The 16,128-nt window shown below is 37.1% G+C and overlaps 1 protein-coding gene across 2 annotated transcripts in view; it reads right to left on the reverse strand.

The window, feature by feature from the left end:
* KIF15 (kinesin family member 15) overlaps positions 1-16,128 on the reverse strand; it is a 53,832-nt gene that overhangs the window by 22,706 nt on the left and 14,998 nt on the right. For both annotated transcript variants that reach the window (XM_039523686.1, XM_039523687.1), the window contains exons 14-26: positions 15,398-15,575; positions 14,399-14,540; positions 12,850-12,991; positions 11,804-12,001; positions 10,644-10,751; positions 9,287-9,392; positions 8,016-8,181; positions 5,685-5,835; positions 4,478-4,563; positions 3,655-3,730; positions 3,275-3,361; positions 2,214-2,318; positions 890-1,012 (exon numbers count right to left, since the gene is read on the reverse strand). In XM_039523686.1, the coding sequence (XP_039379620.1) occupies positions 890-1,012; positions 2,214-2,318; positions 3,275-3,361; positions 3,655-3,730; positions 4,478-4,563; positions 5,685-5,835; positions 8,016-8,181; positions 9,287-9,392; positions 10,644-10,751; positions 11,804-12,001; positions 12,850-12,991; positions 14,399-14,540; positions 15,398-15,575 (1,668 nt within the window). The remainder of the gene's footprint in view (positions 1-889; positions 1,013-2,213; positions 2,319-3,274; positions 3,362-3,654; positions 3,731-4,477; positions 4,564-5,684; positions 5,836-8,015; positions 8,182-9,286; positions 9,393-10,643; positions 10,752-11,803; positions 12,002-12,849; positions 12,992-14,398; positions 14,541-15,397; positions 15,576-16,128) is intronic.

Consider the following 16,128-nt stretch of genomic DNA (forward strand, 5'->3'; position numbering starts at 1 on the left):
TGCATAATTTTAAAATATTGTGTGCAGATTTTTTTGGTGAAGAATTCCCCCAGTAGTCCGAACAGACTATTTTATGAAGACTTAGTCAAACCTGAGCACCTTCCCCTGTTAGCTATAGAACATGCTCTACAGAATAAATGGGGATGGCAGTGAGAGACTGGATACAGAATATAAAAATAAAACAATTAAAATGGAAAAGATGCAGCCTTAGTCAAACTAACTGTGCATGTTAAATTTTACTCCAGCGGGTGGAGCTTCTGGTTAAAATTATGGGTAAAGGAGAAGCTTCTTAACACAGCAACACAGGAAAAAAATGACTCTGTTAAATGCAATATTCTTTTATCATTTTTAGTCAATTATACTAAATTGGGGAGGGATAGCTCAGTGGTTTGAGCATTGGCCTGCTAAACCCAGGGTTGTGAGTTCAATCCTTGAGGGGGCCACTTAGGGGTCTGGGGCAAAAATTGGTCCTGCTAGTGAAGGCAGGGGGCTGGACTTGATGACCTTTCAAGGTCCCTTCCAGTTCTAGGAGATTGGTATATCTCCAATTATTACCTTTTATTACCTTTTTATACTTTAAGGACCTGAAACAATTCCCTTTAAACTCAGTTGAATGACTCTTACTAGCTCTAATAAGAGCTGGATCAAGCCTTTGGTATAGGATTTAAAAAAAAAAAGTACCTTATTAAATATTTAAGAAAATATTGAAACAATTTCATGGAGTTTGCCAGGTGTTCCACTCAAACGTTTGTACTTTTCTTTCCAACCAATGATATTTCGTACCCAAGTGAGGTTAAATTCCATGTAAATGCTTAAAACAAAAAAACAAATACATCCAACTCATCTGTAGCAGAAAATCACAATGTGGTACTGATGTTAGCACTCTTACATTAACTTTATCAGCTGCCTCTTTTCTCTCCAAGGTTTCTCTCAGCTCCTCAATCTGCCTTTCCTGATCCTCTATGATCGCTGTGTTTTCATCTTTTGCAGCCAGGGCAGAATTATACTTCCACTAAGAAAACAGCAAAGTTAAGTTTCAGGACTATGACAATGCAAGCAAGATAGCTAAGAAAATTGCTAAAAGCAACTCAGCTGTTGCATCTTGGAATCTTGAGATGACAGAACTATAAAATCATGTTTAGAAGATTGTCTGAGATAACGATACTAAAGGTCCAGTGAATAGAAGTGTTACTGCTTGCTAAATCCCACACACTAAGGTTTTGCATCAGAACTAAAACTGAGATTAAATTCAATGTCATCTGACTATTTTAAGATCATATCTATTAGTGATAGTCATGCCTTGTTCCCCTTTCCTAGTTCTGTTAATATCCTGTGCGACCATGGGTCAGTCAAAGGCTCTACCTCAAGTATTTGTAAAACAGGTATGATGCTAACCTACCTCATAAGGGTGTTGTGAGTAAATGTGTTTGGAAAGTACTTTGAGATCTTCCATGAAGGTTGCAATGAAACAGAGAACTATTTCCCATAGGATAAGTGTGTATGTTGGATATACCTGATGTAATATGCACACAGAAAAATTATAGTTCATATTCTGAAGTTGTATGTTCATTTCTATGCTGGGTCCTTTTGGGTTCACAGTACATGTAAAATACTGCATGCGTTGCTGTATTGGTTTGCAATAAAACGAAGTATAAAAGACTGCAAGACCTCTGTTAAAAAAAGGCACACTGTAAAGAAGAAGACAAACGTTTCACAGCTTCAGTGAGAAAGCATGATTTAGTAAGTAAGGGCCCATCTCCTGCAAGTACTTATGCAAGCAAATAACTTTACCATAAGAATCTTATTACGTCATGGGTGCTTGCAAGACTGGAACCTAGGAGTTGTCTCATAACTAGTTTCTTTCCTACAAATGAATTCAGTGACTTCAGCTTCATTTACTGATCTCTCAAACCACCAATTTCTCAGCAAAATTAAACATGAATGTGTCAGCTGATTGAAGTTCATAGGAACTGAGTAGGTAAGATAAATGTCTGTCTACTCACCATGTGGAAAAAGTTCAGTTTCCAAGACCACACTAGGCGTAAACTGCTCAGAAGAATACAATTAAAGTTGAAAGAAACTCACCCTACAGCAAATTACGCTGGTCCACATTTATGATAAAATATGTAATTGAAAAAGTGTTCAGCCTGGCATTTCATTCCATTTTTGTGATACCCAACATTGCCCCACATCTTTTCAAAAATGGAACATACATTTATGTCCTCCAGCTCTCTTGTCAGTCCATCAATAGATTCTGTCTTGTGACTAATAGATGTCCTAAGCTCCTGGATTTGGCTCATCAAGTCAGATACAACCTCCTGCAAAAGAAGAAAAATGTTGAACCCCAATTTCACTGGACTTTGTCACTATTTAAATAATTTTTGCTTAGCCCATATTTCACTTTGAACCAAGAAAATATTTTGAGTGGTTTTTTAAATTACTTTGATTAGAATGTGAAGGAACAGTACAATTTTTGAGGTTAAAAAGCACCTTTCTTTACCCTAAGGTTTCATACAAAATGTTAAATAGCTTATTTACTATTCCAAGATTAAAAGGAAAAAGACTATTTTGTTTAGTCCCACTCTGATCCTCTTCTGGTAGAAGGTTATGAACGTTGCTGTAAGAAGCAGGGGGAAATTTAACGGAGCGAGTCATCTTCAAGAAACTATTACTGGACTCTGGATTTAGTGGGGCAGTTCCCTCTAACCCCATCCAATCTTCCCAAGTTTTTCCTTTGTTATGAAAACAGAGCAAGTCAGGAATTGATTGACCATCCATAACAATGAGCTCCCATATAATTTCTTAAATGTATGTTATACTCAACGATAAAAGTTATTCACCAAAGGAGCTTTCAGAAAACTGGTATAGCTATCTTAAATGAAACATGGATTGATTTTACTGACAACAATTACAGTGAGATTCGTACTGTGTCATTCCTATGGTTTCTAATTCCAATTCCTCAGCAGATGAGCTTGACTGGAAACTCCCTGTCAATCAACAGGTGATACGTTCATGACCTTGTGTTAGCTGTTTTGTCCAGAAGACAGCACAACTCCCTTTTGTCTTCCCTCTCCAGCTGTCCCCTTATATTTCCACCCTGTTTTCTCTGGCACTGTGCCAGCCTTCTTTCCCCAGCTGTCTTGGAGACCCTGTGTCAGATGTATGAGAGTTTTTTTCACCTATTATCACAGTTAGGAAGGGATTGGCTTCCAGCTCTGCTGCAAAGAAGTCAATTTCTTTCAGAACTTGTGAACCAAAAATAAAAAGTAGCTACCTTGTCAGCAGTGTTAGTCTTCTCCAGAGAAGCAATAACCTCTTCGGCAGCAGCCAGATTCTGTTCTAATTTCTGCAACTTTGCTTCCTGGAAGAAACTTTATTTTAGTTATGGAAAAAGCCCTCAATTACCTCTTGTGTACATTTAGTATAAACGTTAACACTAGGAATAACGCAAGAGAGACAGCTGTACTGCTTAATATGCTGGAGGGGCTAAAAGATATCATAGTAGTTAAAAAGCAACTGTGATTCCTGAGACTTGAAAGCACTGAACTGGTTTTGCTATTAAACTTTAAACAGTTTAATAAAAGTTCTATTGCCATTAATATACAGGAAATCCAAGAAAACCCAGTTTTCAATTGTTAAAATGTGCTTTTATACCTGCTGCTCACATTGTGTCACCATTTCAGAGGACTGTTTTTCCAGCTGTACATTTTCAAGTACTTTCAAGAGTTCTCTAGAAGAGAAGGAATATTCTTCTTGTAAGAGACTTAATCAAAACATAAGAAAAGACAGCTTGAACAAGGAACAAACTATGTAGGTTGGTCTTGGGTCCCATTTAGTTCTAAAGGTTCTTTCACTACCAGCTGATTAATGCTATTCAAAAAACTAATGGTTCAGCTTGCAGCCATATATTGCAGCTGATGCTAGACCTTTCACATACAAAAGAACATTTTTATAATGAAACTGTTCATTAAAAATAATTAAAAAGAAGTAGTGCTGTCTTTAGTGGGTAAAGACACTGACTAAAAATTCATCAAGTAATCATCTCTATACAGCCTGGGTACAAAAATCTTTAATAGGCTTTTCTGAATGGGTGTTTTCAGGTGAACTGAAGGTGTTATTGTTGCCTCATCGGTTTTTTATTGTTTTCTCTTTTTAGAAAGAGAACGGATATCTTAGATACTAAAACATTTTTCTCTTTATATCAAGAGAGAGATAATGGCAATTACAAAATACATGAAAAGATACATCATGCATAGTGATTTCTGAGGTTCAAAGAACTCACCAGTCTTTGGGCCAAATTCATTCCTGGTAGTTAACTCAGAGGTGAATATTTTCCACAACAATGCATTTAGAAGGTTTGCATTTTTATTTTTGGAAAAAGAAATGTATTTTATGGCAAGAACTACAAAAAAATGAAACTTAGCATAGGATGAAACCATTGACTTCAACTGGAAATCAAACCCACAACAATACTCACTTTGAATTATGTTCTTTGTCTTCTTGTAATTGCATTGTTAGTTTTTGATTACGTCCTTTTTCTGTTTCCAAAAGTTCCAAAAGATTCTAAAACACACAATTTTTTATAACATTCTGTTTGAAGTATATCGATACAAATATTTTAAAAACTCTCTTCTGTTAAGAGGCCTTTGGATATTTGGTACCAACATATACATACATACATACACACAGTATTTCTAAAAAAATAATTTAAAACCAAAAGATTAGAAAAGAGGAAGAAAAAATAAAACAACTCTCAAAATGCTACACAAAGCATACACAAAACAGAAAAAAAGAGTTCTTGAACCTGGCCCTGAGTAATTCTAAAGGTAAACTCTAGTGCATGCTGACAAGTCAGCAATTCTAGTGCCAACCACCTCAGTTGTCATTATGAGAGATAGCAGTCCTATGGTTAGATAGGATCCTAAATTATTTAAGACTTAAGGGGCACAAATTAACACAATTTTCAATTTAGGTTTTAATTTTTTTCAGTAGTAATACTATACTGTTATTTTTAAAAAGGAATTTATAGTTTCCAGTCTGTCAGTTATTTCTTTAAATGCCAAACGAGAGACCTTGAAACAAGTATGCTGATCAGGTAGCCAGCATACAACACAGAAAGGAGGCAAAAGCATTTACAAAAGCCCTTGAGCAGCCTTGTTGCTGTGTTCTGCAATCACTGAGGTCTGTGAAAGGTTTTCAAGGAAAGCAGCAACTAGATGGCAGGACAGTGATCTAACACCAAGAAGAAATAAATCACCATGACAAGACCATTATTGCCAATGTATAAAAGCACCAACTTTCAAATATTTCAGAGATGCCACTTTTAGCCGGAATTGAAATCTGAACCCTCCACGGTATTCCTCCCAATATTTCTCTCAAAAGCAATGCCCAGTTTCTTTACCAACTAGCCCATCTTAATCAAGCCCTGTCAAATGATAATGATTTCTTTGGTAGACAACAGAACTTTAGCAGAAGGTGACTGGATGTCTCTTATAACCAATGGTTACAAGAATCAGCTGGAAAATTAAATAAACTTCTGGAAGTAACACCTTCAGATAGGACCACTATCAAAATAGTGAATTTTTTTGGCCTAACATTGGTAATGTCATTTTAATGAGATGAGTTACATAATTTGATTAAATGAGAGGTGCAATTATACTGTGTAACAGCTTTGGCTTTCTTACATGAAGCTCGGTTTTCAGTGCTTCGCTTTCTTGTTTGTTGTCTTCAAGCTGTTGCTTCAGCTGATCAGTTTCAAACTTCATTACTTCCTGTAAATTCTCATAGTCATCCTGCAGACTTGTTTTTCCTTCAAGAATCTTTTCATGTTCTAGCCTTCATTAAAATTTTTTTGACATTATTAGTAAACAAGAATTTGTACAGGACAATAAAAATAACTCAATTATATTTTAAAAGCTATAAATAATCCACAGAGTGCAGTCTTGTTTTATAAAAAATGGATGTCATGTCAAGACTTACAGGCTTTGGTTATGTTATTTTTTAATCACAATTCCCAAAATATTAAGAGACACCTCAAGTGTTTTAAGCAGGGCTTTAGAGTGGAGCCCGGAGCTGGAGTGAGGACCAGTAGGTTTTTGCCTGGAGCTGGAGCGGAGCAATTCAAAAATTGGATTGCTCCAAATCCCTGGTTTTAAGGGACATTGGTGGAGATGGTGGGAGAGAGGCTGTGATGTTTTGGACATACAGCCACCGTTGCTTTCCTCTAAAAAGAGCCAAGATTTACACCCTTCAAGGTTTTAAGTGATACTTCAGTCACCATCAGTCATTGTTTATCTGCTGATGGTAGTGATTAACATATTCACACATGTTTATTCAGTTACATTCTCTCTTACCCATGTATAGGTTATTTGTCTCACAAGAGCTTTCTGCATATTGTATAGCTTGATTTGTTTTCTTTTAAACTGTTGGCTTGAGGAATATTTAGGTCACTTAATACTTATTAAGGTTAAAAGTAAAAAAAGTTAGAGGGGCTATGCACCTGCTGACAAAGGTTATGAAACAAAAAAAATACAGAGCTGGTAGATTGGTATTTACTAGAGCACCTCTAAAAGGGTCAGTCTCTTAATATTTAATTAGAGGCAACAGTGAAACCATGTCATCAGTTTTGATGCATGGTTCTCGGTCTTCAATATATTGCGTAGAAGATGTCACATGCCACATAAGATGTAATCCCAATAGGATGCAATAATGCAGTCAAGACCACTTGTCATCTTGCTTAATGGAAAAGATTTCCCATGCACTGAAACTGTGTTACTTTAGTGCAAATGTGCCTGTTTAATATCACTTGCTATTGAATGATAAATAAAATCTTACCAATTTCCTGCTCCTAATAGCACTTAATGTCAATTATAGCATGTAGTACAGAAAGATTTTCAATCCTGAATTGCCAACCTTTGAACAAACTGATTTTAAATGTATGTTTTCATTTTAGTTATATGGATTTTTCGATGCACACAACAATGTGAAACAGTGACATCATGGGCAAACTAGAGTGAGGCTTTTAATTTTAGCATTAAAGAATTGAAAAAAAACAATTAAAAAACAGGCTTCCTCAACAAATTCAGTCTACTTAAGGGAGGTCAGAACATTTACTGGGAAAAAATAAAAAAACCAAAAAAAAATAAATAAATAAAAAAATCACATTTACAGTAGAACCTCAAAGATACAAACACCAGAGTTATGGACTGACGGGTCAATGGGACACCATGTGAAACTGGAAGTAAATAATCAGGCAGCAGCAGAGACAAAAAAAAAAAAAAACACGCAACACTGTATTGTGCCTGTATTGCATCTTTAAGGTAGGCATATTTGTCCCCACCACTCCCCCATGAGGGGCAGCCACTTACAGCAAGACACTGGGGCTGCCAGCCCAAGGCAGCTGGAGCCGGCTGAGCAGAAGCAGTGCTGGGGTCGGCGCTTTCACCCCTGCCACCCCTCACCTCCGCTGGAATGAGGATGTGCTGGTTTTAAACATACCCCCCGCCCCCAGGCCGGGAGGGGGACACACCGTTTTTTTTTTCTCTCTCTCTCTCTCTCTCTCTCACACACACGACAAGCTTGCAGATTCATGCCAGCACTGAGTAGGGAGCTCAGCTGCTGCAGAAGCTTGGCCTGGAGTGTCAGCTGCAGAGCCTGAACTGCACTTTGTTCAGAGTTAACAGACAACCTCCATTCCTAAGGCATCCGTAACTCTGAGATTTTACTGCAATGGAAAAATGATATGGGCACAAATGTTGAAATTAAGGGGGCTTTCCTGTAGTCTCTGATAATTTCACCACCTTTTTTCCCTATCTCCTAAATATACAGGAAATAGTTGAGCCTGTAAAAGCAGTGTGTGTATGTACCAAAAAATGCAGTGGTTAACTTGAGCTCTTCTTTATATGAATGATTATTTACAGTGAAAGTTAGCACATATTAGCACAGAATTAAGAATCTGGATGCACTCTCATATGGAAGGCTTAGAAACTTCCACTAAGAAGGAGCTGACCACATACCTAACATTATCCAGTTGGAGTTGTACATCCATGTGTCTCATAGAGAGTTGACTCATTTCCTTCTCTTGTTTTTCTCTGAAGGTGTTATACTCCATCTTTACAACAGACAGCTCCTTGTCTGCAGACTGCAGGACAATGCGTAAGTCATGGACTTCACTTTTTAATACTGTCAAAAACATGCAGAAATGTATAAAGTTTTGTTAATTTATAAAACTGCTCACTTGCAGATGCAATACCAGGGATGTTGAAAAAATCTTATGTGAAAGTTAAAAAAAACTACACACAACTCTCAGTAAAAATGGCCATTTCCTCAAAAAACTGGGGGAAAAAAACTTAAGGAGAAAAAAGGAGGTAAAAAAGGGTCAGTGAAGTACTGACTTGTAGAAAAAGTGTACACAGAATCAAAAGGATGCTGCGGGGTGGGGAGGGCATGTAATTGTAAATCAGCATTGTAAACTAAATGCATGTTAACCCAATTTAATTTTATTGGCAGTGTAATCTTGAGGGTAGATTTAGAACTTGCTTATTCTTTAAGTGTTAAGTTGTTTAAATTGTATTTTGTATTTTAAAAAGTCATCTTAAGTAGCTTTACCTGTTTACTACACTTGTGAGTTTTAAATATTCTAAGCTAATCATGTATGAGAAGTATGGAAAAAGAAAAGTCCAACTGCTTCTATATTAGCTATATCAGGAAAATGTGTTCAAACATTACTATATTTCTAGTTGTCTAACCGATCTAACTGAAATGTCAAAAATACATAGGTATGCTATGTATATGCCCTCAGAATATAATGCAGGCATTCTAGTAGATAGACACCAGTGGGAGTTAAGACAAGTGAAGACAATTTTTAAAACCTTAAAATGATAGACGGGAACAAATAAGAATGAAGGTTAAAAGTTGCTCCTGAATCTGGGACTGCAGATTCGTAGAATGATCGCGCGCCTTTTTCCTTTTTATTATTTTTAATTATTTTAACCTTCTAAAACGATATTCCATATTCACTTAGGATGAATCATCTCCTTCCATTGTCTATACCTGGAGATCCTGTGATATAGAGGAGGTCAGAGTAGATCTGGTGGCCATTTCTGACCTTAAACTCTATGACCAACTATGCAGGTTGGTCAAGAGTGGACAGGAAAAGTTACTCGTCAGACAGAATTATGTATATCTCATTATCCAACCAAAGCAGTTATTCAGTATTTGTCATAGTAGCTTCTAAACATGAAACCTCTTGAGAAATTCACACAGCATTTCAGTGCTACAGACTTACTATCAGTCTTGCTCTGAGTGTCTTGAAGTTGTGTTTTGAGAAATGTAATCTGTCCAAGGAGCTCCTGCTGTTCTTTATTCCAGTCACTTCTTTCTGATGAGAATAGCTTTAGAAGAGAAATAAAATTTAAAAATGGAAGGGGAGTATAGGAGTGTATAAATCATAGCTGAAATAATAGAAGTATTTTTATGTGTTGTGTATTTTCCAGCTCTGACTATGTAAGAAGCATTTGTCTGTATGCTGAGAAAGTAATTTTGGATATTTATAATCAAACCAATCACATGAGTCCTGAACATTCAAGTGTGTTATGGTTGTGAATAGCTTAGTAAATTGGAAGCCTATAGAGCAAGAACTATTGAGGTAATTGAGGAAGCAAACTGAGATAAAAAAGGATCTATCGGCCTCACTTTAAGTACCCTTCACCTGACAATTTAGAACTTCATATCTGCTCCTGAGCTGAAGTAGTGGAAGCATGGGGGAAGACTGATGCTCTTCTCTGTCAATCTCACCTTCCCTTTGCCAGACTCATCTTTTCTACTCTTCCATTACAACTCCCACTATACCACAAAGAGAGCATGTTATCCACGTTATGGCATTACCCTAAAATCTATTCCTTAATTTTACTGTGAGATCACCATTTATAAGCTCTGCCTATCAACAAAAGTGAATTGTATAACTCAGTGGAATAATTCCTCACACCTAAATTGCATATTTTGTCTTCAGTGAACTTTACAATCTTCCCAAACCCTTAATGATATAGATAACCACTTTAGGGAGGTAAGGGGGCTGAAGGGATTAAGTGACTTAACTCGAGGTCACAGATGGGGGTGCTGTATGGTATATGTTACATAGTGCATTGTGCATATATTGCAGAAAAATATTCCACACAACTGTTTTAGTTTTGGTTAGTTAGGCTGGGTAGATCCACAAATAGAAAAATAAAGAAAGAGGACCTGTAAGCTTTATATAGTAATGACAATTTTGTTCATTCACAGATAGAACTAGGAGTATTTTTAGCACTGCAAAATTTTTGGAAAAATGTTTTTTGTGACAACTGATAATTTACCACACATCATGAAATTGGGCAAAAAACACCACCTGTAGGTATCTTGGGTGCCTCGCCATTTATACATTTCCTCTATGATCAAACAGATTTAAATATTTCAAAATAAGTTTTAGAAAGCACTGATGCTGGCTGTTGTCTAGCTGATCTTTCTGCTCAGTTCTGGTGTTATAATTTTAGCAGTTTTGCCTCTTAAAAATCCAAATAATTCACTAAAGGGGGGCCAAAAAATAGTTGAGAAATGTGATTGATACATACTCTCTCACAAAAATCTGATTTACACAGCTACCTCACCTCTTGCATTTGTGCAGAATGATGCTCCAGTTTATCAATATGTTGCTGAAATTTTATGTTCTTACTTTCTTCCTCATCTAGCTTGATCTGAAGAGTGCTCAGTTGTTCCTGTAACATGGCAGACATGCATAATTAGAAAGCTTTTCTTTCAGTTATTTTCATATGGCATATGGTCAGACCTGCTGTGTACACCAAATCCAAAAATCTTGACTATTTTAAGTCTTTATGGCTTGAAGCAAGGACAGTCAGAGAGATAACTATTGGTTTATCAGTACCACAGGGATATCCCTTACTCCCAGTGAACTTCCAGATCTCTGGGAAATCCCTCAAAGCAAAATACAAACATGGGACCCAATCCTGCAAACATGCACATTCTTAACTTTAAGTATGTGTGTATAAGTTTAAATGGAGGGGTCTGATCCAACAAATTGCTCTTCAGAATAGACAAAAATGGACTAGATTTCTGGGAAGATCTGTGAGATATATGAAATGTTTGAGGGCAGTTCAGCAAGGAGTTCTATTATATAAAAGTTTTCATATTAATTAAAATGAGAGCCACATTATCAATATTATCTCAGACACTTTGCTTTGCTCTTCTATGGCAAAAGCATCTCTTTTCAGGAAATTTAAAAGAAGGATAAAAGGACTGAGGTTTTACACAGTGTTTAAACAGGCTCTCAAATAGTGCAGTCTCTTCTAGCTTTGAAATAAGCCACAATTTGGAATGATGGTAGCCCTTCTGCCTGAGTCTCCCTGTGATTGAACAGTTTGGTTTGAGTATTCAGGTTTAAATGCCCTGGAGCATGCCATTTCTGCTAAACTAAGACTTCTCACAAAATATAAATGAATAATATGTAAACAGAGAAAATGCATAACAAGTTTGAATTAAAATACCCAACTCTCTTTGTGGCATTTACACTGGAAATGCTAAAGGTGCATAAGTACAGCATAGCATGCTACTACACATCACAATAAATTACTAAAATATTTATTAAACATTTACTTTGGTTTTATAAGTGAATTGTTACATTAAAACAAAAGTTATTTTTGGTGAAAAAATGATATTTCTCAATGGACTATCAAAACATGCTTTTGTAAAACAAACAAAAACAAAAAAACCCAATTACATATGCACTTCCACTCTTATTCTGAAGATTTACCTGCACCATTCTGAGCTCCTCAGCAACGGCCTCATAAGCTTGTTCATTCATCTCCGGAGGAACTGGCTCATTGAAAATATTATCCACCACTTCCCGTGAACTCTGAATATCCATGGAATCACAGACAAAGATTTCAGGGCTTATTCGTGGCACCAGACGAGACCTTAGTTGGTAAGCCTTTGTTGGTGTAGTCATACTCTGTTGTAGAAATTATGAAGGAAGCATTAGTTTAAAATATAAAATAGCCACAGATTATAGTTAAGGCTAAGATTTTGTTACAGATATTTTTAGTAAAAGTCATGGACAGGTCATAGGCTTCCATTAATTTTTCTTTATTGCCCGTGACCTGTCCTTGACTTTTATTAAAAATATCCATGACAAAATGGGGAGTCGCTGGGCAGCTGCGGGGGCCGGCTGGGAGCTCTGGGGGCTTGAAGCTCCAGGGTCCTCCTCCATCTCATGACTCGGAGCTTTGGGGTCCCCTTCTGCCTGTGGCGGCTGGAAGCTGCAGTGTCCACCTGGCGCCTGCGGCAGAGAGGTGCTGTGGAGTCCCCCTCGCCACTAGGGAGATCTGCGGGTCTCAGGTGGCGGGGTACCTCAGAGCTCCTGGCCGCTGCGGTTGGTGGCGGGACCCTGCAGCTTCCAGCCGCCTGAAGTCACGGAGGTCTTTGGAAGTCACAGAATCCATGACTTCCATGACAAAATCGTAGCCTTAATTATAGTGTAATATATTTCATAAGTCTATAAACAAAATACAGGATAAAGTAAAACGGTCAAAGCTGGTCAATTATATTCCACACAACTGCCTGTTTTTTTCTGATTTGCAACTCAGTTACAAGCAGTAGTGCATCAGGAAGTATTTCAAAACAAATGACAGAAATGAAGATATCACTTTAATCATATAGTGAGCTCATATACTGAAAAACTTGTCAGGAAAAGTATCTTACACTCTACTCTGATTTTTACTAAAGAAATTTTTTGTTTCATCCAACTCAGATGTAACTATATACTGCTGTATTTACAACCTCTCTAACAGATTCCTGTACCTTAATAGTTTCCCTGTGCATTTTATTCAATTGAGAGACTTCATGACGTTTGTGTGCCTTGGTTGCCTCCAAAATATTTTCAAGATGCTGGTTTGCTTTCTGAAGGGACTGAAGTTCTGACTCCATTTCCAGATGCCTTTTCCTGTTTAGACACAAGATTTTACCACAAAGCCCAAAAGTCATCATGCACTCTAGCATCATTAGTCTGACAGTAAGGTGCTGTGTAACTGTCATACTGAAAAACAATTCCAGACACTTTCATCCAAGCCATCAAAATATTTCAATTTTGAGACTATGCTATTTATAGGATCAGTGGACCCCATTAAGAGAGCTATTAAAAGCTGCTTTGTGATCAGATAATTAACAAAATACATGCACACTTAAACATAGCCTTAAAATGGAAAAATCACTCCCTCCTTTATCCAGCAACACCTGAGTTCAGAGCTTCTTGTTTTCTCTAAAGAGCAGATTGCATCTTCCATACCAAAACTTTGTGAATCAGAAATCTGAACTGAAGCTTGACGAGATTAATAAAACCTCTAAATATTCTTTTCAAGTATTGTTAAGATAACATTCTTAAGTATTTATTTTAACATGTCAAAGTAATTTATTAAAGGTAAATAGTTCTTTATTAAAGGTAAGTAGTTCTTTAATCTTGGGAAGATCTTTCACTGTGTAATATTTAGTAGTTTTGTATGTCAGTAGTGTGATAGCTGGCATTCACATCATTGCAGTGTCAAGAGTGTCATGCAAGCATGGATTGTTTGTGAAACTGTTTAGTGTTATCACCATCCACGTCCCATTCTGATCTCAGAGTCAATAACAAAACTTCATGAGCATCAATGGGAGCAGGATCTCAGTTTATTGCTGCTCAGGACAGAGTGGAAACTGGTGCCAATGTATTTGCTGAACCATTACGTGTGTGGGTAAAACTATTTAAGCTTTAATATAGGGGTTTTTTTAAATGCAAGTTCCTTCATGGCGCCTCTCCCCTGCCCACATTCTCCACCTACCAGACTGGAGGGAGGGGAGTTCGGCAGTTCTGCCCTGCGGCAGGGTGGTGGGGCTAGAGGCTTCTGCCCAGTGGGGAGGGTGGTCTAGGGGCTTCAGCCCTGCGGAAGGCATCTGCAGGGGTTCAGGGCAAAATCATGAAAAAGTAAAAAACAATGGGTTCAGCCCTCCCTTTGTAGCCAAGCGGACTTCTACTATGCAGATCAGGATTTGGGGAGACTGCATACCATAAAGATCTGCTCTCCAGGGACTCCCTACATCCTAATGTGAAGAAGCAGGAGCAGGGTAAGTGGATTTCCAACTATACAAGACTAATGTGATGTCTGTAAACTGTTGCTCAATGGACTGTGATGATATGAGGAGGATTGTTTTCCCTTTCTCCCCTCACTCTGGCTCTCTCTAGAAGACAAATTTACTTGGGCTGTATTCTAGGTCCAGAATTTGACTGTAAAAGAATATCAATACATGTATATTCTAGCAAAAATATATTTTGCAGAAGAATATTAGTTTAAAACATTTCTACATTGTTTCCTCTCACTTGGTTAGCTCTTTAAATTCTTCATATTCTTGTTTTGAACTTGCCAGTTCACTCTGAGTATGCAGCAGGCGTGCTTTCAACCTTTCAAAAGACACCAATGAATTGCTTTCTGTTGAGGTAGTGCTGGAATACAATTGATGACCTAAGAAACAAACAAAGATATTCTCTGATATCATCCTAAACAACTCAAAAGCATAATAAGCTCTATCAACAAAATAAGAACAATTTTTTGAACATTCCAGCAACTCAGACTAAGCCAGATGGACACTAAGAATAGTCCACATGAACCTAAGCATTATGTAATTTTTTTTTTAATTTGTATTACTGTAACACCTAGGCAGGAAGCACAATCTCACTGTGTTAGGTGCTGTGCAAACAAAGAGAAGGTCAGTTCCTGCTCCAAAGAGCTTACAACCTAAACATGAAAAAAAAAGAAAAGAGAGACAACAGATGGATACACTCAGATTGATGGGGAAGAACAGGTAAACAGTTAGACAACATTGGTCAGTATGATAGACAATGGTTGCAGTACACCAGTTGTTTAGCCATTGTCAAATTTTTTTGCATCACAAAAAAGGATGAAATAGAAAATGACTATGTATTGCAAACTACTACACAGTATTATCACATGCACTGAACGGCACTTTTAAAGAATGTTTTTAACATTACCATGTGGTAGATTCAATTGATGAAAAGTTTAAAAATTAAAATGTAAGTTTTGCAAAAGTGTTTCACATTGAGATGTGTGCATTTTGTATTATGTTTAGACAAACAGATTACTTATGCAACATTTTAAGTTTCTCATTTTAAAATGTTAAAATATTAATTTAATAAAGAAGAATGTTAAACCATCAAATTCATATGATCACCAAAAGCACTGCCACTTAAAATATTTTAAATGCTAAAGAAAATACCTAGGGTTTCTCAAAAATACACTAATTATTACATTTTAAAATGAGTATTAGCTTATGAAAGGAATATGTCATAGTGTATTTTTACCTCCATTATTTTTCTCTATGGCTGAAGCTTCCAAGAAAGCTTTTTCTAGTTCTGCAATGGTCTGAGCATCAAGTTCTTGAGCCTTTTTCACTGACTGTAAGGAACGAAGTCGTTTGTTCTCCTCTCTGAGGCTGTGATTCTCCATGGCATACTTAGCAATTCGTGGGTGTTGTTCCATCTATGCATATGTGACATGCAGATATTTGTTGAAGTGTTGCAAAAAAGAAAAGTAGTTTACAAAAAAGGCTATTTTACGGAGGAGTCAGTATATAGGGCTGCCAATCTGTCATCTTTCACAAGTATTAAATTGTAAAGGAAAAGAAAAAGGGGGCTTTCCTAAACCACAGAGGACTTTTCAGATTTCTTAAAGAGCTGGCAAACTGGTTTTATTACTTCACTGAAATTTACTCTCAAAATGCGTATAGATGAGTAAGTAATGATCAAAGAATTCCTGTATATACTCGTTCATTAGCCCGTTCGTTTATAAGTCGACCCACCAAGATGGATAAGTAAAAATAGCAAAAACTGTACGAGTCTTTCATAAGCCAACTCTATATTTCAGGGGTTGGAAAACTTTGGCTCCCAGCCCGTCAGGGTAAGCTGCTGGCAGGTCGGGATGTTTTGTTTACCTGTAGCGTTCACAGGCACAGATCACCTCAGCTCCCAGTGGCCACGGTTTGCTGTTCCCAGCCAATGGGTGCACCACTTTCCGCAGCTCCCATTGGCTGAGA

This window comes from Mauremys reevesii, linkage group 2 (genome assembly GCF_016161935.1).
Source record: "Mauremys reevesii isolate NIE-2019 linkage group 2, ASM1616193v1, whole genome shotgun sequence".
In the NCBI taxonomy this organism is placed as follows: domain Eukaryota; kingdom Metazoa; phylum Chordata; order Testudines; family Geoemydidae; genus Mauremys; species Mauremys reevesii.